The 22,590-nt window shown below is 37.8% G+C and overlaps 2 protein-coding genes, 1 long non-coding RNA gene and 1 pseudogene across 5 annotated transcripts in view; 2 read left to right on the forward strand and 2 right to left on the reverse strand.

Moving 5' to 3' along the window:
- The window catches only part of LOC148727212 (uncharacterized), a 58,233-nt gene extending 37,940 nt beyond the window's left edge, over positions 1-20,293 (forward strand). Inside the window, exon 2 of the long non-coding RNA XR_015989887.1 lies at positions 20,014-20,293. This is a non-coding gene — a long non-coding RNA (uncharacterized LOC148727212). The remainder of the gene's footprint in view (positions 1-20,013) is intronic.
- LOC148727214 (uncharacterized) lies at positions 437-2,164 on the reverse strand (annotated as a pseudogene).
- LOC148727215 (uncharacterized) lies at positions 2,608-17,214 on the forward strand. 3 transcript variants are annotated; one of them, XR_015989868.1, is made up of 3 exons: positions 2,608-2,744; positions 13,418-13,592; positions 14,005-17,214. XR_015989868.1 is itself a non-coding variant. In XM_088728286.1 (3 exons), the coding sequence occupies exon 1, from the start codon at positions 10,900-10,902 to the stop codon at positions 12,775-12,777; it is 1,878 nt and encodes a 625-aa protein (XP_088584412.1). In that variant the 5' UTR covers positions 10,571-10,899; the 3' UTR covers positions 12,778-13,592; positions 14,005-14,084; positions 14,242-17,214. The 3 variants fall into 3 exon arrangements, 2 of the variants coding, with proteins under 2 accessions (XP_088584412.1, XP_088584410.1); XM_088728286.1 differs by lacking the exon at positions 2,608-2,744 and having other exon boundaries at positions 10,571-13,592; positions 14,005-14,084; positions 14,242-17,214; XM_088728284.1 differs by lacking the exon at positions 2,608-2,744 and having other exon boundaries at positions 10,571-13,592.
- LOC148727216 (uncharacterized) lies at positions 4,740-7,286 on the reverse strand. The gene is made up of 2 exons (XM_088726453.1): positions 6,916-7,286; positions 4,740-6,772 (listed from the first exon to the last, which is right to left on the reverse strand). Exons 1-2 carry the CDS (start codon positions 7,145-7,147, stop codon positions 4,740-4,742), a joined length of 2,265 nt encoding a protein of 754 aa, XP_088582579.1. The 5' UTR covers positions 7,148-7,286.
- Positions 20,294-22,590: the final 2,297 nt, after the last annotated feature.

Raw genomic sequence — 22,590 nt, forward strand, 5'->3', positions numbered from 1 at the left:
ATCATTCTAAGCAACTCATGGCAATCTGCGGTCTTTCCTCACACTTAGGTAGCACGGAAAGCCGTAAAAATCTTGAACAAAAGCTCATCTTTCAAACCGGCAGTCTAAATCTCACAGGGGTCAACGAACGCTTTTCACTCTACTAATTTATTCTTGTTTTTCTCGTTGCCATGTTCCCACCAATAACGTAGCTCCATTCTCTGCCTTTAAAAGCACACACAACCCACAATTCCTCTATTCGCTCAGACGAAGGGCTAACGCTCGAAACGTCAGCTTTTGTAATCGTTACGGTGGCCAATTTACCACTTCATATGTCCAAATAATAACATAAAATCAGCTTCGTTTGTTCCCCCGGGCTAAGTATTAGACTCGTCTCAGATGATGGACTATGTCATCCATGTAGCGTTTCAGATCCCGGGTTTGTAGGGTGATGATGTCACTGCTTGTTCTCCAAAACTTTACATGTAGAGGTCAACAATAGCAGCAGAACCCGGAGTCTCCATAGCTGAGCCTTCTGTCTTTTCGTAAATCAATCCATTGTACAGGAAATGTGTAGATCTCATAACGAAGCTCAGGAGGTCTGTGATCTGACTAGGTGTTAGTGTCGTGCGGTTGGGTAGGCTAGTATCATTTTTCAGTTTCTGTCGAGCTGCTCGTACAGCCACTTCAATCGAAACATAGGTAAACATCACTTCTATGTTGAAGGACACCATGATTTTTTTTGCTATCTCGAATCCTTTCGCCACCGATGGTAGATACAAAGTGGGATGAGTTGGGCACGGTAAAATCTGAGTTACCTGTTAATGGAAATATGATGCTAGCTAGATGAACGGACAAATTATATGCTAAGGTGTTCACGCAAAACACATTTGGTCTCAGAGGTATATCAGCTTTATGAATCTTCGATAAACCGTAGATTCTAAGCGGCCCTTTACGTTGTGGTCTGATCTTGAAGTAGAAGGCCTCAGGTAGATATCCACTTCGTTTCAAGGTTAGCAGTTTCTCAGACAACTTCCTCGTCAGGCGGTCTGTCGGATCTGTTCAGGGGCTGATACGATCCGTTTTCGATATGGGAGGACATCTTGGTCTGGCATGTGTCGGCGTCTAAAACACTGGCGCTTCCTTTGTCTGATGGTAAAATCTTGATGGACTTGTCTTCTTTTCGACGTTTAACTGCGTCCTGAATTTCCTTTGTGACGTTAGGCTTTGGTGGTTTTGCCAGTTAAAGGATTCCGTTTGCAGCTCTTTTGCCAGTGTCTGCTTGTTCGGGATCGAGCGGTCTCATCGCTGAATTAACCTTGGCAATGATCTCTGTAGCAGGTATGTTGTCAGGAGTTCTGACGAAGTTTAGGCTTTTCTTTTCTTTGGACCCAAAAAATAGATTAACAACCCAGTTAGTTTTGTCAACATGCGCCTGTTTCTCCTGCAAAAGTGTCTCGAGCTTTTGTTGCTGTCTTTTTTTCGGTGGTGTTGAGGACTCGTTGGCTGTTGGTCTTAAACTGCTCTGGTATCCTGCTAACGTCTTTCGGCGAGGGTTTTGATGATATTCCTCTAAGCCATGGACTTTGTCTCCTCCTCAAATTCTACAAAATTCGTGTTTAAAGTCTCAGAAGATAAGTTTTTCTTGTCTGATTTGCACACAGATCAAGAAGCCAAAAAGTGATTTATCTGTATATGCTGTCCTCGTGACCTAGGTGATCGTAGGTGGTATTCTAGCCACCAGGTATGTAATAGTCTCAAAAATATTAAGTTATTTTGGTGTTTTAGTTTTGCCTCCTTCCTCCTCTGATCAAACAGTTGTAAGTGTTGGCAAGTTTATCGCTTAAAGCCCTGTTGTTAAATTAAAAGCATCAAAAAATTTCTTCACCAGACTTTCTTCGCAAAGTTTCGAGCTCAGCTCGAAATTTTGAGTGGATGAAACTCATTTAGAAGTTGAAAATCTATAACAAGGACTCTTCTATCAAGGAAGACAGTTTCACTTTGTTGACGTCAACTGAACAAGTTAGAACGAAAGAATGCGCAACAACTCAAAGTGTTGTTGGTTTACATCTCAGAAAATGGTCTTCTATGTCATGATATCAACAAAACCCGCTTTCCTTCTTCAATTAACTATGCATCACTCTCATGACTTAAGCAAAGAAAAGAATTTACAATATACCTGCATTTTGACTTCTATGTTTCGTACAAAAGGAAATTCTTCAAGTATAAGTTTTTTTATATCGTTTTCCTGAAAACCATAAAGTTTCAAATGCATCTTAAAGTTTCTATTTGCATACCGAATAACTGTGTTTTAAATTAGTTCATGAAAAACAAAGTATTCTGTGTTAATGAAGAAAGAAAGTTTCGAAGCGTCGTCGCGAACGCGATTTTTCTTTATTCTCAACTGAACACAACGATTTACACGGAGGACAAAATCCTCCTTCTTTTCGCACATGGTCTGAAAGGAGCGGTCGCTAATTCTCGTGGAGTGGTCGCTCGGCCCTCCGCGACAATCGTTAGTTATCCTGATATGAGTTATCAAGCATGACTGAAAACGATTTAAGGACAACGAAATAGCGCCATTTCGGCTGAATATTTTGTCACACATTTACATGTCATTGAATAAGAGTAGCCTCTATTGTGTAATCTTCGTTCTTCACAATAGAGGCTATGAAAATGGCGAGCTGTCTTTTCAGACTAATGAGCAACCAGGCACTTTCAAATGCGCTCGTGCACGATGCAAAACGTGATATTCTAGCCACCAGGTATGTAATAGTCTCAAAAATATTAAGTTATTTTGGTGTTTTAGTTTTGCCTCCTTCCTCCTCTGATCAAACAGTTGTAAGTGTTGGCAAGTTTATCGCTTAAAGCCCTGTTGTTAAAAGCATCAAAAAGTTTCTTTACCAGACTTTCTTCGCAAAGTTTCGAGCTCAGCTCGAAATTTTGAGTGGATGAGACTCATTTAGAAGTTGAAAATCTATAACAAGGACTCTTCTATCAAGGAAAACAGTTTCACTTTGTTAACGTCAACTGAACACGTTAGAACGAAAGAATGCGCAACAACTCAAAGTGTTGTTGGTTTACATCTCAGAAAATGGTCTTCTATGTCATGATATCAACAAAACTCGCTTTCCTTTTTCAATTAACTATGCATCACTCTCATGACTTAAGCAACGGAAAGAATTTACAATATACCTGCATTTTGACTTCTATGTTTCGTACAAAAGGAAATTTTTCAAGTATAAGTTTCTTTATATCGTTTTCCTGAAAACCGTAAAGTTTCAAAAGCATCTTAAAGTTTCTCTTTGCAAACCGAATAACTGCGTTTTAAATTAGTTCATGAAAAACAAAGTATTCAGTGTTAATGAAGAAGGAAAGTTTCGAAGCGTTAGTTATCCTGATATGAGCGATCAAGCATGCCTTAGGTACACAAAAAAAAATAGGAAAACTGAATATTTGGCCCTGCATTTACATATTATTGAATCTTCAGAGCGTTATCTTCGTTCTTCACAATAGAGGCTATGAAAATGGCCAGCTGTCGTTGTGTTATACCGTAAAAGCTGGTTTTCTGTTTAGATCGATGAATCAGCTGACCAAAACCTGCTTTTCTTTTCCTCTGGTTCGATTTGTCCCTCGGCAAGGCTTACTGTATTTTGCGCAACGAAACGAAACGAGTAAAAGTGTCTTTTACAGTAAAGGAGTGATCATAAAGTCACTCGAGCGTGTCTTATTTCTGCTGCATCGTAATTACCTTCGACGATATTGTTTGGTAACTTGAATCATGAGTGTGAACTAATCCTAAAATCAAAAAGTAAGGAGAAACTAACTCAAGCGTGTCAACTTCTGTCTAAGTATAGAAATTACCTTCGGCGATATATTGAGACAATGAAATATATGAAGTTCATATATTTTGTACTGCGGTATTAGATACATATGATGCACGATCCTCGCAGTAGATAGCGCTATTTAAGCAATAGCGAAAATCAGCCCTGAAAAAAATCAGGCCTGTACGGGATTCGAACCACTGACCTCTGCGATACTAGTGCAGCGCTCTACCAATTGAGCTAACCAGCCAACTGGGAGCAGGCCGTTAAGTTGATTCGTAATAAACCCGTGAAAGTGATAAATGAGATACAATGAAATATATGAAGTTCATATATTTTGTACTGCGGTATTAGATACATATGATGCACGATCCTCGCAGTAGATAGCGCTATTTAAGCAATAGCGAAAATCAGACCTGAAAAAAATCAGGCCTGTACGGGATTCGAACCACTCACCTCTGCGATACTAGCGCAGCGCTCTAGTGCAGCGATACTAGTGCAGCGCTCTAGTGCAGGCCGTACAGGCATTTTTTTTATTCAGGTCTGATTTTCGCTATTGCTTAAATAGCGCTATCTACTGAGAGGATCGTGCATCATATGTTTCGGCGATATTGTTTAGAGGGTGTGAATGGGGTTAACACATAATAAGTACTCCATTATCAAAATGCACCTAAGCAGCTTTAATTGATTTGCTAATTAAACAGAAGCTTTTTAAAGCAAAATAAATATTCTGATAAAAACCCCCATTGTAAAATTAAAAAATAGTATTTTATCATATTTAAATGTAGTTAGGTAGAAGGCCCTTTAATAGGGATAGCCTCTGGGCCCTCCTTTTCAGGATTTGTAAATTCTGAATGAAGTATTATATATTTAGAAACCATTAACAATGGATGATTTTATACCCAGGGTTAACATTGTATTTTGCTAAATAATACTTTATAAATTAAAAAAAAATTTTAAAAAGTCAACAACACACCTTTCGTCATTAACAGAGGTATAAGGAGCCGAGAATGGTTTGCGCTTTCTCTGATGCTCTGTCATGCTTCTCACATTGAGACAATCAAAGAAGCCATCGATCATTTCGCAGAGTTTTGCAGTTGCTGCTGTGCCTGGAGGTCCAAACGTCATCAGAACTGTAGCAACTGATGCACTCAGGACTTGAGCAGCAAGATTCACCCGCATGGCAGAATACGGGGTCAGGTTTACATGCTCATATGACAGCCTAGGCAACAGCTTCAAGCCATTGTCTAAATCCTGATAGAAAATCTCTGTGATGTGCTGCCACAATAAATGCTGCCCATTATTCCACATATATCGCGTGCATTTTCCAGATCCAGAGTGCATGAGACAGTTCCGTGTTGTTTTGACTAGGTGCGGGGCATCAGAGAAGAAGTAGACAAAGCGGTGCGGTGCAAAGATGTTAACTGCACGATAACACACATCAGTGCCAGCATCTCCATCAAGGGGTTTGTGTAGGTGGTAAAACCTCCTCTTTGGTGAATCACCATCAGATGTGGCAGCAGTAGCCCACAGATTGCTACTAGTTTCTAAAATACAAACTGCTTCCCAAAACAAGGGCATTAGTTGCACAGAAGTAACACCAGTGGTGGTAAAATGTGCAAGGTAGAACTTGAGGTCAGTACAAACTCCACGAACCAGAAAGGCAAGGGCATGTGTTGCAATTTCATTGACTTTTTCTAAAACAGCATAGTTCAGTTCCAAGTTTCCAAGATCAGTAAAACCAATCAGTTCTCCTGTTACCTTGTCCAAAACAAGGTTTGACATGACTTTCATTTCGTCAAACAAAAGAACCACACATCTTTGAACATCAAAGTACGTGTCAGTTAAGGAGTTCAACTCCTGAACAATTTCCTCTTGGAATCCACGTTGTGGCCGAATGGCATTTGGATAATCTTTCAGGCGTCGCTGACTTGGGAGTACCAACACTTTACTATTTCTAAGCTCTTCGTAGCATGAAGGTGACTTAGCAGCAAGTGAAAGACAAAACCTGATGATCATCGGATGGTATCGCACCCCAGTACGGCTGCTGGAGAACAGTTTCTTCTGTTGCTGCCAGAAAAGGCTCATAAAAGGAGTGATTTTGTCATCAGCCTCATCAAAGATTTTAGCGAAGTCGTTGCTAAGTTCATGGTCCACTTCAATGTTTGTTTTGACAATTGCTGCTCGCATTTCATTTAGCTCTTGCTCAAGTTCAGCACATTTCAGTCTTTGTTCTTGTAATGTCAGTTTAATTCTTTCCAGATCAGTTTTTGAAAGTGGTGCCTTGACATTTGCAGGTTTGGAGAGCCGCCTTTCCTTTGCTTTTATGGTCTTTCTTGAGAAAACCAGGTACTCCAAACATTGTGGGCATGCACCTTCCACGACTTCTTTTTTGCACATGAGCTGGCAGTCATTTGACCTCCAGAAACCATTGTTGGGAAACTGCTCACCCTGCTCACATGCCTGAAGTGGGTCTTCATCTATGGGAAATACATGATGAAACAGCTGGCTTGTTAATTTACTGACTTCCACACCACAGCAAAGTTTATAGCACTCTAGCTCTCTTACAATTTCACATACTGAAATGTTTCTGACTGAACGCCGGTGAGTAACATAGAGGGGATGATCTTCAGGAAGAAAACAACCAAAAGCTTTCACAGTGTATGCAAGACTGTCATCGATCATTATTTCTACTTCTGGGAGAAGGAAAGGTTCTACAATCTTTTTCAGGATGAGTCTGTCTGACATAGTTTTCAATTTCCACCCTTTCAGAGTTTTCAAGCCAGTGATTCGCTGGCACAATTCACCAAACGACTTGTAACATGCCTTGGCTTGTTGATCGTGCTCCTTGACAACCGATCTAGCAGGTCTTTGTGTAGGCCTTGCAGACTCGTGACTTTTCCTTGGCATGTTTAAGGTTGGGATGGTGCCGAATCGTGGTTTCTTCTTCGTCATTTTCGCCGTTTGAACTGCATTTGAAAATAAAGTAAAACACAACTCAGAAAGATGAAAATTAACCTTCAAGAAAATTCCAGAGAGATCGTAAATAAACAAAACCTTATGGAAAGCGTCTTCAATTTCTACTGTAAGCTTCTATCGCAGCCGTACTTACATATTTCGAAATCTTCTACGTCGAAGTGTTTTTCACAGGTAAACACCTTGTCGTTTTCGATCCTTTTACGAAATTCCTGGTCGATCTCACGCGTCTTTGTGATTTCACTCAACCAATCGTCCCGCCACCTCTTGTGTGCCTCGTCCTTCGCTGCAGGCAGCTTCCAAATACCGATCCCTTTCGTTCTTCTACAACTCCCACAGCCAAACACAGCGCAGTTATCTCCAGGCATGACGACTAATGAGTAGTGTAGCTATAACACTTATCGAATCGAGATTAATCTAAGCTAAAAATCTGGCGAAATACAGTGTGAGTCTCTGCACATTCACGTCACTCCGATCTCCATGTTGATTTTCCATGTGCACGGTCAAGATCACGTGACTAAGGGAAAACCATTAGACATCGGCCTCTGATGTTTACCGGGTTTCATAACCAGTCCCCTCTACTAACTATGGATATATCAACAAAGTTGAAATGGTAAATTGGCCACCGTAACGATTACAAAAGCTGACGTTTCGAGCGTTAGCCCTTCGTCGGAGCGAAGGGCTAACGCTCGACGAAGGGCTAACGACGAAGGGCTAATGCTCGAAACGTCAGCTTTTGTAATCGTTACGGTGGCCAATTTACCATTTCAACTTTGTTGATATATAGAAAAAAAAATTGACCGACTAACGACAAGGGCCGACATCATCGATATTTCTTTTCAGAAAGATGACATCAGAAGAGCATTTTGTAATTTTTCTAGTTTACGAGGTAACCACATTAAAGGTAACTATAGAATTTCCTGTCATTTTCTTACTTTTTGGCCGAAAGAGCACGGGATCAATTTGCAGAACAATTTCTGGTACTCGAGCCCACGAAACCTCCCGCTGCAATATTTCAACCACGTTGTTTGTTCATACGGTCCATCCATGTCAGCCATGAGTGGAATCATAAAAGTGATAGTGAGTCTTTTTCCGAAAAGGCGAAGAAGTCGCAATGGAACGACACCGTAGCACGGGAAGCATGATGATGTCAGACTCCACGTGGCCTTTACGTTGTTGTTTGAGGGTTGTGTCTTGCTTTCTAGTTCTTCTAGTTTCTAGCTATTGGCTTGACTGCTATCAATGATATGATTTTCATGTGCACTAGTCTTGATTTAGTCATCTTCGGTGCACGGTATCGGAAGTCTGTCTGAGAAAGTTACAGCAAGCACAACAGATAACCACAAAGAACATAAAATGTAATTCCCGCTAAGCCTACTTGTGCGCAATTTTAGAGCTTGGGGAGTATCTGTGAAAGTTTTTTTTCGTTAATGGCTTCACTGAACGAAGGGCTACTGCTCGTAACGTTAGTATTTTCGAAATTCACTATGACAATTTAGCTTCTTCATCAACAAAAATTTGAAAACCAAGCGACTGACGGACTGACTGACTTGAACACATTAAATTATGACAACTTGATTGACGATGATGTGTTTTGAGGATTCTAAATCTTGAAAATTGATCTTTATTGCGCCAACCTGTGTCAAAATTATGCAAAACACTGTTTATTTACGCGAACTTTTAGATAGAGTTTGTCAGTCGATGGAAATTTTACGAAGATAAATTTTGATTATTTGGTGTTGCTTTGTTTACTTGATTGATTGATATGATAAATGCAATTATGCTAATCTTCGAGCGCATATATAAAGATGAAGAAACCTATCTCGTTCGGAAGAAATAAGTTCACATAAACGAATTCTGTTCCTTGCATACTAGTTATAAGGATGAAAAGAGTGAAGGGCACAATGTTGAATTAACTCAGTCATTAGGTAGCTTTAGCATCGACGAGAAATCAACTGGAAAAATAGAATATTGAGCAAAATCTGGTGGTCGAAGATAGCAAAGATAATTTCTTAGTGAGATGGCATTGTTTAAGGATTACCGAACAATACTTCCACTCGACTCTTTCAAAGTGTTAATTTTATCAATGATGAAGAATTCTTGCGCTGTACGAGTAGTGATAACAAAGAACTTCACGGCTCTTAATGATAAACTCTCAAGTCCACAGAAAGCATTTTATTAGACAACGGTTTATTGAAAGCCATGATCCTCACGCTTTAATTGCAGCGCTGGCCATTTTGAATTTACTTGAAAAGATGCAAAATCACATGCACATTCATGGACTAGTCGCTTTAGAGACGAGAAATCATGCAAGAAAACAAGGTTTGAAAAACTCTGAGGAATCAACTCCATAAATTTGAATGGAGTATGTATTAATACTCCAATCTTGTGATCTTACACAGGTCAAATTACTATGCATAATTCACACGTTACCACAACTTTAGTCGAGCGAAATATGTCACGCAGGAGGTTCGACAGAAACTTTTCTGAAAACTGCGACCTTTACTGTGTTGGCTTGAGCTTATTCCCGAAACGTGAAAACAGACAAAGGGAATTTTAACAATTTCGCAATTTGCCTCAAGAGTATTAAAACAGAAACATTGTCGTTCCCATTCCTTTACGCGTATAAAAATTTCTCGCGCGTTACAAATGAGTAACTCAATTCAAATGAGTGTCCCTGGAATCGATTACACGGCGATAGTTCGCATGCATTATGAACGGAGTTTCGGCGGTAGAAGAAATCTTCATATCGCGATTAAACAATTATTTTGTTCACGATACACTAATGAAATAGAAAAAGCAAATAACTAAATACTCGATAGCTTCTTTCACTAGAAGAAATATGCCAATTTCTTGCGGCGCTATAAGCTTTGAATATGCACTTTCGTTATAAACCATGTCAATTCCAAGACTGAAATTGTGTTTATAGCACAAGGAACGATAAGTTATTAAAAGGTGTTCGACCGAACGATGCCGTCAAGTAATAATTTACATTTACATTTGACTGAACAAAGTCGAATTAGAAGCCTCTATCGCCAAGATGAGCCATATTTCTCTAGATACTATTGTATGAATTGCGTCGAATTATTTAGCTGATGTTATGCTCAAGGTATCCAGGGTAATGTAGTGCAGGTAGTTTAAGTTCAGTGCGGTGAAGTTCAGCAGTCTGTTATTCTTTTCATACAAAATATACCATCGATGGTGTAAAAGTAATTAGAATATTGATATTAGTATACACAAAGTAAATAATCATTTATTAATAGTGTTAATTTTGTACCTTCTGTGCTAATGTATTGATGAAGTTTCACTGCTGGGATGCTTAATTGCCAGCTTCAAAATAATAAATGTTGTTGTTAATTGTTAGTCATATTAAATTGTGTCTTACAGGCTTTCTGAATTTTTGGTAAAGAAGGACACAAGAACCTCTATAGGTACTGTTAGGAGGAATGCAATCAGTAAACTTCTACCTTGGAAAATGAGTAGTAGTAGTAGTAGTAGTAGTAGTAGTAGTAGTAGTAGTGGTAGTGGTAGTGGTGGCGGTGGCGGTGGCGGTGGCGGTGGCGGTGGCGGTGGCGGTGGCGGTGGTGGCGGTGGTGGTGGTTAATTAGTTAACTAAGAGAAAATCTATAGTTAACTAATTACGGATTTGTAATAAAAATATATATATAAAATTCAAGAGGAGCAGAGTAGATTTGTATAACTATTGAGACGGTCATGTAGTTATACTTTAAGCCTTCAATTGATTGATGTTTATCCTCTCCTGACAATATGGATGGATACAATATCTTAAGGTGGTCTTCCACTCAAAAATTTGTATTTTTTGTCAAAAAACTTTCATTTTGAAAATGGTGCTTTTTGGTATCTTTAACCATTACTCTTTCATTCTACAGCTTCCTTTTTTCCATATTCAGGAGGTAAAGTCAAAAATTTTGCTAAATTCCTTAGGGAGTATGAATTTTCACCTTAGCAACGACCATAGCAACGGTTTGTTTATGAAAACAAAACGCAGTTGCAGTCAAAAGGAAACGACGGAATTTCTCCTGGGACCCCTCCCTGGTTATTCCCGTTGTTTATTAACATTTCAATCAGGCATACATGCAGTGAGTTACGAGCACCCAAAATGGCGGATGATATGTGGCGACACTATTTCCCAACTTATCATCCACCATTTTGGTCGTATTCGTTCACTCTATTCCTATTGCGATTTTGCTTGATAATTTATTTATCAATGCCACCAAAGGCTCGTTCTGGTTACACAAAAAAGCGTAAATATCGTGGAAACCAGTACTCTACTGAATCGAAGCGTTCGAAGAAGGAAAAAACGAGTGTCAGCACCAAAGGTCTTGGGAAAGAATGTTCAGCTTCTGCCCGCAAGATTCCAGCAGGTCTGACCACCGCATCTTCTGAGGGTATCAAGGAGTGTAAGGAGTCAATCATAAGTGGATTTCGGTTTGTAGATATGAGAATTTTGTCTTCTGTGATGGAATGTATGCCATGCAAAGAATGCTTTGTTTGTGATTTAATTTTACAAGAGCAAGCTATGAAACGCAAAGGTTGTGCCTCGAATCTTCGTTTGCTTTGCTGCTCGTGTGGTTGGTCTATGGAATTCTTTACTTCAGCTCAAATAGGCCGTTTCTTTGAAGTAAACAGAAGATTTGTGTATGCTTCAAGATCTGTTGGTTGTGGACGTGCGGCAGGTAAGAGGTTTTGTGGACTTATGAACATGCCGCCACCTCCTAGACCTACACCATATGCTCGCCATAATAAAGAAATACTCCGAGCAGTAAAGAAGATCTCACTGGAGACAATGCGTGATACTGCAAGAGAGATTCACGATATCAAGCCAGGTTCAGATGAGGGCATAGCAAGATGTGGAGTGTCTGTTGATGGAACATGGCAGAGAAGAGGCTTTTCTTCTTTAAATGGCTGTGTGAGTGCTATTAGCATGGATACAGGGAAAGTGGTAGATGTTGAGCCCCTAAGCAAAGTTTGTATCAAGTGCAGGGAGCATGAAAATGATCCTGACACCCCAGAAACTACTGCATGGAGAGCAGACCACAGAGCCTCTTGCAAGGCAAACTTTAAGGGTTCAGCACCAGCTATGGAACCAGAAGGCGCCCTTCGAATGTTTCAAAGGTCAGTAGATCTGCATAAGCTGCAGTATGATGAATATTATGGCGATGGTGACAGCAAAAGTTACTCATTAGTCAAAGATGTATACCAAGTCTATGATATTGAAGTTCAAAAGAAGGAATGTGTTGGCCATGTTCAAAAACGACTGGGAACAGCTTTACGAAAGTTAAAGAAGGAAAAGAAAGGGATGGGTGGGAAAGGCAGGCTGACAGATGCCATGATTGACAGACTGCAAAATTACTATGGAATTGCCATTCGAAGCAACTCAGGTGATCTTGCTGCCATGAAGAAGGCAATTTATGCCAGCTTGTTTCACTGTGCTTCTTCTGCAGACAGTAATTACCATGGGCATTGCCCTGAGGGTCCTGAAAGCTGGTGTGGTTTTCAGCGGGACAAGGTCAATAGGACAAACACTTTCAAACATGGAACTGGCCTACCTTTAGATGTCAGAGAGGAAATCAAACCCATTTATAAAAGGTTGAGTGAGGACAGCCTTCTCAGCAAATGTCTTGATGGCAAGACTCAAAACCAGAATGAGTCACTCAATGGTATGGTTTGGGAGCGTGTGCCAAAGGGGGTGTTTGTTGGTTCTGAAGTACTGCAACTGGGGGTTTATGATGCTGTCGCTCACTTTAATATTGGTTCAAGAGCAGCTATTAAAGTGTTTGAGAGTCTTGGAATTCCCCCAGGTGAATTCTGTATAAATGAATGCCAGCAGTTGGACAAGATTCGTGTTTTGAAAGCTGAATACAAGTTCCAAGAGAAGAACAAGACAAGGAGGAGGCTACTCAGGGGAAAAATAAAGAAAAAAAATGACAAATCCCAGGAAAAGGAGGGTGACATATATGCACCTGGTGCATTTTAATGAGAACATCAAAGAGCTTAGCTTAAACTTTCCAAAAGGCACCAGTTGCTTTAGTGATTATTTTGATTGATCAACTTAAATCTTTAAACTTGATTTTCTCAGTTTTGCAATTTTGAGAGAGTGCCCGTCACGGCAAAAAGGATTTCCTGAAAAGTATTAAACCAAAAGGGATGAAATTTTCAGGGAGGTTTGCTTGAGTATAGTTCTGTGTTGTGAACCTAAAATTATTAGTGATTTTTAGTTACATGGTTGTTGACAGATGTATCCATGGTGATAATACAAACAAAAATGTTGTAATCAAGGAACAGTTGCAATTTTATAATAGCTTGGCATAAAAAATATGGGTTTTCTGAGGTTCATGACATAAAGCCATCTTTGTACTTAGTTTTGATACCAATTTCAGGTGAATAGGACCGCTAGTTCTTGAGATATCCTTTTTACAAGAACACCATTATTTTCACAGTTGGGGGCCCAAAACTTGGTTACCATGGCAACGACATGTCTATCAAAATTCTTAAAAGTATCAGTTTGAGGTGATCTCTCCAATGGTACTTAAATAACTTAGGTAAAGCATAAACTGAATTTTTTTAAAATTTGAGTGGAAGACCACCTTAAAATGTTTTCTCTTGTTAATTGATAGAGCTTGTGACCTCCTTTGAGAGTTGTTACACCCCAACTCCAAAGGCTGCCGAGGTTGAGCATGTTTTTGCTGTGAAGGAGGGGATGTTGCCCATTTCACTGGGGGAGTGGCAAAAAGGAAAACTGGAAACCGGTAAACCCTCATCCACTCAGAACAGTGGTTAACTGTAGTGAAAGTAAGTGGAAATATCTGCTGTACAATGGAGAATAAATAGAAACAAAAAATCTCAACAATACTTTCCATTAACAATTATACTCTGTTCATACACTGAAGATATCTGTTTTGCTCAGATGGAGTGTGATGATCTTACATTTTAATTCTTAGCATTATACAAGACCAATAATGATAATAATAATTGTAAATAACAATAATATTAGTAACAATGACAAGTACTGTTAGAAAAATCACAAACTGATCTCTGTTACAGCTTGATGGTATACAGCTGTAAGTTACTTAAATTAGAAGCTTATTTATTGTTGAGGTCATTTCATTCTCTACTGTCTGGTTCATGTCCTTCAAATATTAAATTTCTGGAATAAGCATTTTTGCTACAGTTTTTTAAGCTTGCTTTTCTTTATTTATGTCAGGCTGATGCAGAAATAAATGTTGATGTCCTCCCAGATTATGTTATTCCACATACAGAGAAGCTTGGGCATCAACGGCTCAGGTCAGAATTTGGAAAGAAGATTGTCAAAATATAAGATTTTCAGTTATAATCGATTCACACTTGTGAATGGAAATTTCCATAGATCTTCCAGTAGAATGGTAAAATATAAGATTTTCAGTTATAATCAATTCACACTTGTGCATGGAAATTTCCATAGATCTTCCATTGACATGGCAAGATTTAAGATGTTCAGCTATGATCAATTCACACAATGTGCATGGAAATTTCCCTGGATATTCCAGCAACATGGCTCAAATGAAGGAATTTTTCAGTCATGATCGATCCAAACAATGTGCATGGAAATTTCCATAGATCTTCTGTATGATAAAATGACGTATCTTAGATATTCAGTTGCAATCGACTCACACGTGCATGAAAATTTTCATAGACCTTCCACTAACATGGTAAAATGTAAGATGTTCAGCTCTAATCGATCTAGGCATGTGCATGGAAATTTCCATAGACCTTCCATTAACATGGTATAATGTAAGATATTCAGCTATAAATAGATCTACACATGTGCATGGAAATTTACATAGACCTTCCATTAACATGGTACAATGTGAGATGTTCAGCTCTAATCGATCCAGACATGTGCATGGAAATTTCCATAGACCTTCCATTAACATGGTATAATGTAAGATATTCAGCTGTAATTGATCTAGACGTGTGCATGGAAACTTCCATAGACCTTTCACTGACATGGTAAAATGTAACATGTTCAGCTCTAATCGATCTTGACAGGTGCATGGAAATTTCCATAGACCTCCCATTAACATGGTATAATGTAAGATATTCAGCTGTAATTGATCGAGACATGTGCATGGAAATTTTCATAGACCTTCCATTAAGATGGTATAATGTAAGGATGTTCAGCTCTCATCAATCTAAACATGTGCATGGAAATTTCCATAGACCCTCCATTAACACAGCAAAATTTAAGATGTATGGTGATAATTGATCCTGACATGGTGGAAATTTCCATAGACCTTCCATTAACATGGTATAATGTAAGATGTTCAGCTCTAATCGATCTAGACATGTGCATGGAAATTTCCATAAGACCTTCCATTAACATGGTATAATGAAAGATATTCAGCTGTAATCGATCGAGACATGTGCATGGAAATTAAATAGACCTTCCATTAAGATGGTATAGTGTAAGGATGTTCAGCTCTCATCAATCTAGACATGTGCATGGAAATTTCCATAGACCTTCCATTAACACAGCAAAATTTTAAGATGTACGGTTATAATTGATCCTGACATGGTGGAAATTTCCGTAAACCTTCCATTAACATGGTATAATGTAAGATGTTCAGCTCTAATCAATCTACACATGTGCATGGAAATTTCCAATTAGACCTTCCATTAACACAGCAAAATTTAAGATGTACGGTTATAATTGATCCTGACATGGTGGAAATTTCCATAGACCTTCCATTAACATGGTATAATGTAATATGTTCAGCTCTAATCGTTCTAGACATGTGCATGGAAATTTCCATAGACCTTCCATTAAGATAGTACAATGTGAGATGTTCAGCTCTAATCGATCTTGACATGTACATGGAAATTTCCATAGACCTTCCATTAACATGGTGTAATGTAAGATGTTCAGCTCTAATCAATCTACACATGTGCATGGAAATTTCCATAGACCTTCCATTAACACAGCAAAATTTTAAGATGTACGGTTATAATTGATCCTGACATGGTGGAAATTTCCGTAGACCTTCCATTAACATGGTATAATGTAAGATGTTCAGCTCTAATCAATCTACACATGTGCATGGAAATTTCCATAGACCTTCCATTAACACAGCAAAATTTAAGATGTACGGTTATAATTGATCCTGACATGGTGGAAATTTCCATAGACCTTCCATTAACATGGTATAATGTAAGATGTTCAGCTCTAATCGTTCTAGACATGTGCATGGAAATTTCCATAGACCTTCCATTAAGATAGTACAATGTGAGATGTTCAGCTCTAATCGATCTTGACATGTACATGGAAATTTCCATAGACCTTCCAGTTACATGGTATAATGTAAGATGTTCAGCTCTAATCGTTCTAGACATGTGCATGGAAATTTCCATAGACCTTCCATTAAGATAGTACAATGTGAGATGTTCAGCTCTAATCGATCTTGACATGTACATGGAAATTTCCATAGACCTTCCATTAACATGGTATAATGTAAGATGTTCAGCTCTAATCAATCTACACATGTGCATGGAAATTTCCATAGACCTTCTACTAACATGGTAAAATGTAACATGTTCAGCTCTAATCGATCTTGACATGTACATGGAAATTTCCATAGACCTTCCATTAACATGGTATAATGTAAGATGTTCAGCTCTAATCGATCTAGACATGTGCATGGATATTTCCATAGACCTGCCATTAACATAATATAATGTAAGATATTCAGCTGTAATCTATCGAGACATGTGCATGGAAATTTTCATAGACCTTCCATTAAGATGGTATAATTTAAGGATGTTCAGCTCTAATCAATCTACACATGTGCATGGAAATTTCCATAGACCTTCCATTAACACAGCAAAATTTAAGATGTACGGTTATAATTGATCCTGACATGGTGGAAATTTCCATAGACCTTCTATTAACATGGTATAATGTTAGATGTTCAGCTCTAGTCGATCTACACATGTGCATGGAAATTTCCTTAGACCTTCCATAACACAGCAAAATTTAAGATGTACGGTTATAATTGATCCTGACATGTATATGGAAATTTCCATAGATCTTCTATGGACATGGTAAAATGTAAATGTTCATTAACGTTCTAATCGATCCAGAAATGTCTATGGAAATTTCCAAAGATTTGCTTAAGTGACATGGTATAATGTAACATGATTTTTTTTAGTCCTTTTGGATTATCATCTCTATGGTAATGTCTGCATATACATTTGTAAAAAAGATTCTCAGAAAAATCGCTGTCAGATACGCCACATCTTATTTTGTATATTTAAAGCACGGATGTATAAATTTCAGTAAATAGTTCTCAAAAGAAATTCTGTCTTTGTTCTAAAAGTTGTTGTAATCAATTCAACTGTGGAGTGGCTTTTATAGACTATTAAACTCTTTTTCCTTCAATGTAGTTGAGTGTCCTGGTTAGAATGATACATTGTAGAGCACATGTTACCCAACATATACTGAAATGGCAAGGAAGCATCTCTTTCATTGTGGTTTTTACCAGATTTTCTTTACTTCAGAAAATCTGCACTTAAAAAATTATGTGTTTGAATTGATATGTAAGAGGCAGACGAGATCAATTCTAACAGAATATCAGTTTACAAGCCCCTCCATCAGTATTCTTACTATCCAAATGTGCTATGTAGAGCACAAATAACGCGCGAGACGAGTACAGATATCACGCGATATTTGTACCCCAGAAATATTCGCGAAATCCGCCCGCACTGAAATAACAATTTGGCATGTTGGATAATAAATCTCTTATTAAAAGTTTTGTTGTGTAGAATCTCTGAGTATCTTTACTCGTTGTTATATTGGATTCTCCGACGCTTACTTCACCTGTTCAAGCATTAAAAATACTTGGGAGATAGCACTTTAAAGTTCTGCTGGAATTATTGAGCATATACAGCGCATTATGATGGTGCTTTGGGTTACTAAATCATTTCTCGGTTTGAAGTAACCCTCTGGAACTGTTATGGAAAGGGTTAATTCGATGAATAGACACCTTTGTTTCAATCATATCGAACTCCTTATTTGGTTGAGACTCACAGTTAAACCTAGCAGCTCTCTAAAGTATTTAAGCTTTCTACCTCACATGCTAAAACTGAAACATTGTTTTGACTAAGATACCTTCGATGTTATAATCATGATGATCCTCATTTTCTACTGCGACAACCCTTCGTCTACGAGTGAACCAATCCACTGTTCCTTTCATGATATAAAACAAAAATGAGCAAATAATATGTGTCATCACCATCATCATAAACAAAAAAGCGTAATCCATTTGACAATCCTGGTTCTTCATCTCTGATTACAAAACCTAGACGAGTCTGCGTAGGGACTACTGATGATAACTGTACAATGAGTCGCCTTCACGTCCGTTCATGGATGAACGATTTTTGTTTTAGTAAAGGTGTAGTCTGATCGTCCGGGTGAGTGTAGTCCTGAGAAGGACTGTTTTCGGTGGTAGTGACTGACGTTTCGACACCCTGTGCGGAAGTCATCATCAGAATGACTAGAATCAGGATTAATCGAGGATTAATCGGGATTAATGAATCAGGATTAATCGAGGTTCGACATTTTTGATTTATTTTAATTGTTGATACACGCGCGTGTAGAGGTATTCACAACGGAAAGTGAAGATGTAGAGCATATTTCTTCAAAACGATTTGTTAATGTTTTGTTTCACGATTAACTGTCGCTTTCTTATTAAAATCAGTTTTGTTCCTCACTAACATTCATATTCTCGATTATCCGAATCCCCGATTATCCGGACTACTTCGTCTAGTCCCAAAGAGTCCAGATAATCGAGGTTCGACTGTATTCCTAAAATCGTGCGTGCACAGTTTGATTAAATTGAATTGGGTGTCAAGAATGATATACTCTGAAGATCAGTGATCATTTTGATGAATTACACTTCTAAAAGAGAACCTAAAGTGAAAAAAAGTTCCGTTTTTCTTTTTTTTTTTCAAGAAAATCGCGTAGAGTTTAAAACACAGTCAAAGTGTAATTTTTCCTTATGACAAAATATTCAGAATGAGATGTGAGAAGGAAGTTGGCACCACTACAAATTCACAATTCAGTGAAGTTCGACTTTTTAAACGTTCGAAATAGATCGTTCAAAAGCAAGTTAAAGCGATTAGGGGATTCTCATATCCATGCGCTTTTCATTTCTCACCTGTCGCAAAGATACACACCGTTCCACTATTTACCAATCTCTACATTTGAGCAGACATGAAGCTTATATAACAATTTACCACCATCCATCTCAGGAAACTCCTGAAAGTGGTTCAATCGGTACAACTAATTTGCATTCGGTGGCTAAAATGTACCTTTCGGATTGGCCAGTTCGCTGGATACTTATTGTCATAGCATTGTGAAGCTAGCAAGAAACGTCTACAGCAGCCGTTTTCCTCTGAGCGGCCAATGAAAGTTTCTTTTTTCACTTCTTTTAGAGACACTTACAAAATATTGATGCACATACTAAAATAAACATCGTCCCAGGATTTCATAGCGACCTTACTCGCGCGGAGGTCATATGAAAATGAGCTCGAAGCAACAGTTCACCCAGAACACACAGTGGTCGTAAGCCGCACACCACCTGCATCCATCTGGCACAAAGACACTGAACACTAAACCACAGGTGGTCACGCTCCCCACCCGATCATGAATAACTGAGAAAAGCACATACAACAATCCATCGATAAACGAAATCAAATGTATATTGATAAGAAAATCGACGTCTGTCACAAAACTTCACCGCGCTCGTTGAGAATTTTATTTTTTCCTTTTAAAGGATAGTATGTCAATTTTGTCAAAGTAATAGGGCAAAATCACGGAATGTTTCTTTTCTACCCATAACTTTTTCACTCTAAAAAATTCTGAGGTGAATTCTTCTCTCGTTGCTGTTGTCACTGTGACATTGTGGAAAACTGTTGCTTTCTGTGTGTGTGGGATCATAAAAGTTTCATCACTGCCGCCTTGTGTGCAAAGGTCACCTGTTACGAGTTTCCTGCCAGTCCAGTGTTCCTTGCTGATGTAGAATTAAACTTCCCTTTTTTTGTTTTGGTAAACGTGAGGAGGATTTGTGTATTCATAATCCAAGGATATCGAGATACTCCACGCACAGATAGAATTCTTGGTGCTTTTTTTAATAAAAGAAAATAGTTGTAACCAAACTTTTTTGTCATTTCATTTCAGCAGAGGAAAAGTCCTTACGAGAAACGGAAGCGATTCAAGAGTAGAAGAGAAGCTGTACAGTGTGCATATGATGGAAAGGTTTACCATCACTAACTTTTACAATCTATCTATCAAATTACATGGTAACTTCAAAGAAACGTTCTGTAAATACCCATTCAAAGGGAAGTATATATCTTTTAATGGCTGATACGCGATGTAGTCAACGAATGAATCGCAGACTAATTAAACATGTCTCAATTTAGAAATTCTTTGTGTACTTTCTATATATATTAAAAAACGTGAAAGCAATGGTCGTTTTGGCTGACATTATTGCACAGATATTGCACTTCAGAGATGTCTGTGAGTTTTTTATGTAGTTTTCTTCGTCAGCACTTTCATTTGATTCTTAGCAGCTAAATTCGATTTTAAATTCAAGTTCGCGCATTTAAGGTAGCCATCAATATATGGGTTAATTTAAGCTTACACAATTCAATTTTAATCCCTTAGGTATTACCATCTATATTTTTTATGCGTTCCCCATATGATGAGCTGCATCAAAAAAATGCTTAGCAAAGTAAGACCAAGTACTTTGTGGGTTACATTTCAATTATTGCAACCCACTGAGTTTAAGTTTGAGATTGCAAAATTTTTATAACATATAAAAAAAAAAATATATATATATATATATATAGCTCTACAACTTCTTGTAGCACATAGAACACTAAATTATTTAACCAGATTAATAAGACTTCTCATAAATAGTCTTAAACCACTCTTTATTTTTGTTGAAATACTAAGTTCAAGCTTATAAATTTTTCTCGAAATCAACAGTCTAGGAACCAAATCAAGACCTTTTGTACCCTAAGTTATCATTAGCTACCCTATGATAAAAAAAAGATCATATTTTGCCATAATTTATGTACTTAATACATTTGTGCAATTCAAAGCAATTCATAGAATCTTTAGAATCTTAGAAACTGACGTCTACAAATATTAATAAGATACGACTAACTTATCTCTCTACAGGTAGAAGTCCATCACTTGTAATGATGGGCTCCTGCAGCAAGTAAGGTATTCAAAAAATACTGACTAATTTTTTTCATCTTCATAAGTAACGTTAACGGGTTAAAAATACAAAACTTTAGAACTCTTAAATTCGAAGATGAACCAAAATAACAAGGCTATGAATAAATTAAAAATTATTACAGCCGACGAAACCGAAAAAAGGGAGTTAGTTAAGTTTAAGAGAAGCATAAATCATGACGAAGGTGATTTTAACAAAGGCAAATGCAACCTTGTTGCTAATATTTAGCACATATATTAATATTAATATTAATAATAATTAATATTAATAATATTAAGTCATGACTATGAGATCTGCTTAAAGTTTTAAGACGGTTACGCTTTGGTACCATAAAGGAATTTATATTTGTTATAATATGTATCTATGTAACAAAGGTTTACTCAACATCTTTGTTTTTAAGGTCGAATTCTAATAGGGATACAGAGGGGTCTTACTTCAACTGTACGTTATTTCATTAAAACGTTAGGCGTTTCTTTCTTTACAACGTAAACCGGCTAAGTATTCACCTTTTCTCAGTTTCTAAAAACTGAGGAAGGTAAAACCTTGATGTTTCATTATTTTCAGGTGGATTGGTCTTCCTCTTTCTTTAAGTATTGAAGACGGAAAAAATACCCCCAATAGTTTTCAGTTTTAGTACTCGATATTGTTAGACGTGGACAAAAATTGTTAGTATCCGTCATACTGACCATTATACTCCTCAATTTAAATGTCTACGCTTCTTACTCTAATCGTGCATGGCACTTCGTCATTAGATGAGTATAACAGTTGGTTTCTTTCAATGATTTTTGCAACAAACAACAGTTTAAGCGTTTTATTTTCGAATTTTTGTTCGAGAGCAACACGTCAGTTTGCTTCATACTTACTTGTCAAATGTTACTTGTCAATTGTTACTTGTCAATTGTTATCTTCTTTGCCTTGTCTACTAATTGAATGGAAGGAACGAGTAACCTACAGGAAATAACCTAGAGGTATTTGGTTTATATTCACGGATCAATGCGAATAAACAACGTCACCAGAATAAAAGGGAGACGAAAAAGTATCTCTCCTACCCATTCCTTCTCATCCCTTTCATTGTCAAAGCAGCGTATTCTAGATTAAACCTATTCTTATTAAATACTATATATATCTTAATATCTATTGAAATTAATCATCTTCCGTCTGGAAACTGTTCTCGAATGATTGATGTTTGCATTTGGGACAAAAGAAGGCCGGGGTTTTTCCCTTACGCAAGTGAAACGGTTTCTTTTTTGCAGTCCATTGGGTTAATCTTACATCGTGAAGCTCATTTTCCTCGATATATCTCAGTTTAAAACGATAACAGCTTAGTTTCAAGTATTCTACTAGCATATGTCTACACCTGTCCTTGCATGATTCTTTGTCTGTATGTTTTCCCATTATTATTATTTGCTCTCAAGCTTTTTTTTAACCGCATCATCTGCCTAAGAAATGCCTACCACGTGCAAGTGCTTAAAAGGCCATTTGAAAAGCGATCATCCGAAAAAGTCGCTGACCCA

Source organism: Stylophora pistillata, chromosome 7 (genome assembly GCF_964205215.1).
Source record: "Stylophora pistillata chromosome 7, jaStyPist1.2, whole genome shotgun sequence".
NCBI classification, from domain to species: Eukaryota; Metazoa; Cnidaria; class Anthozoa; order Scleractinia; family Pocilloporidae; genus Stylophora; species Stylophora pistillata.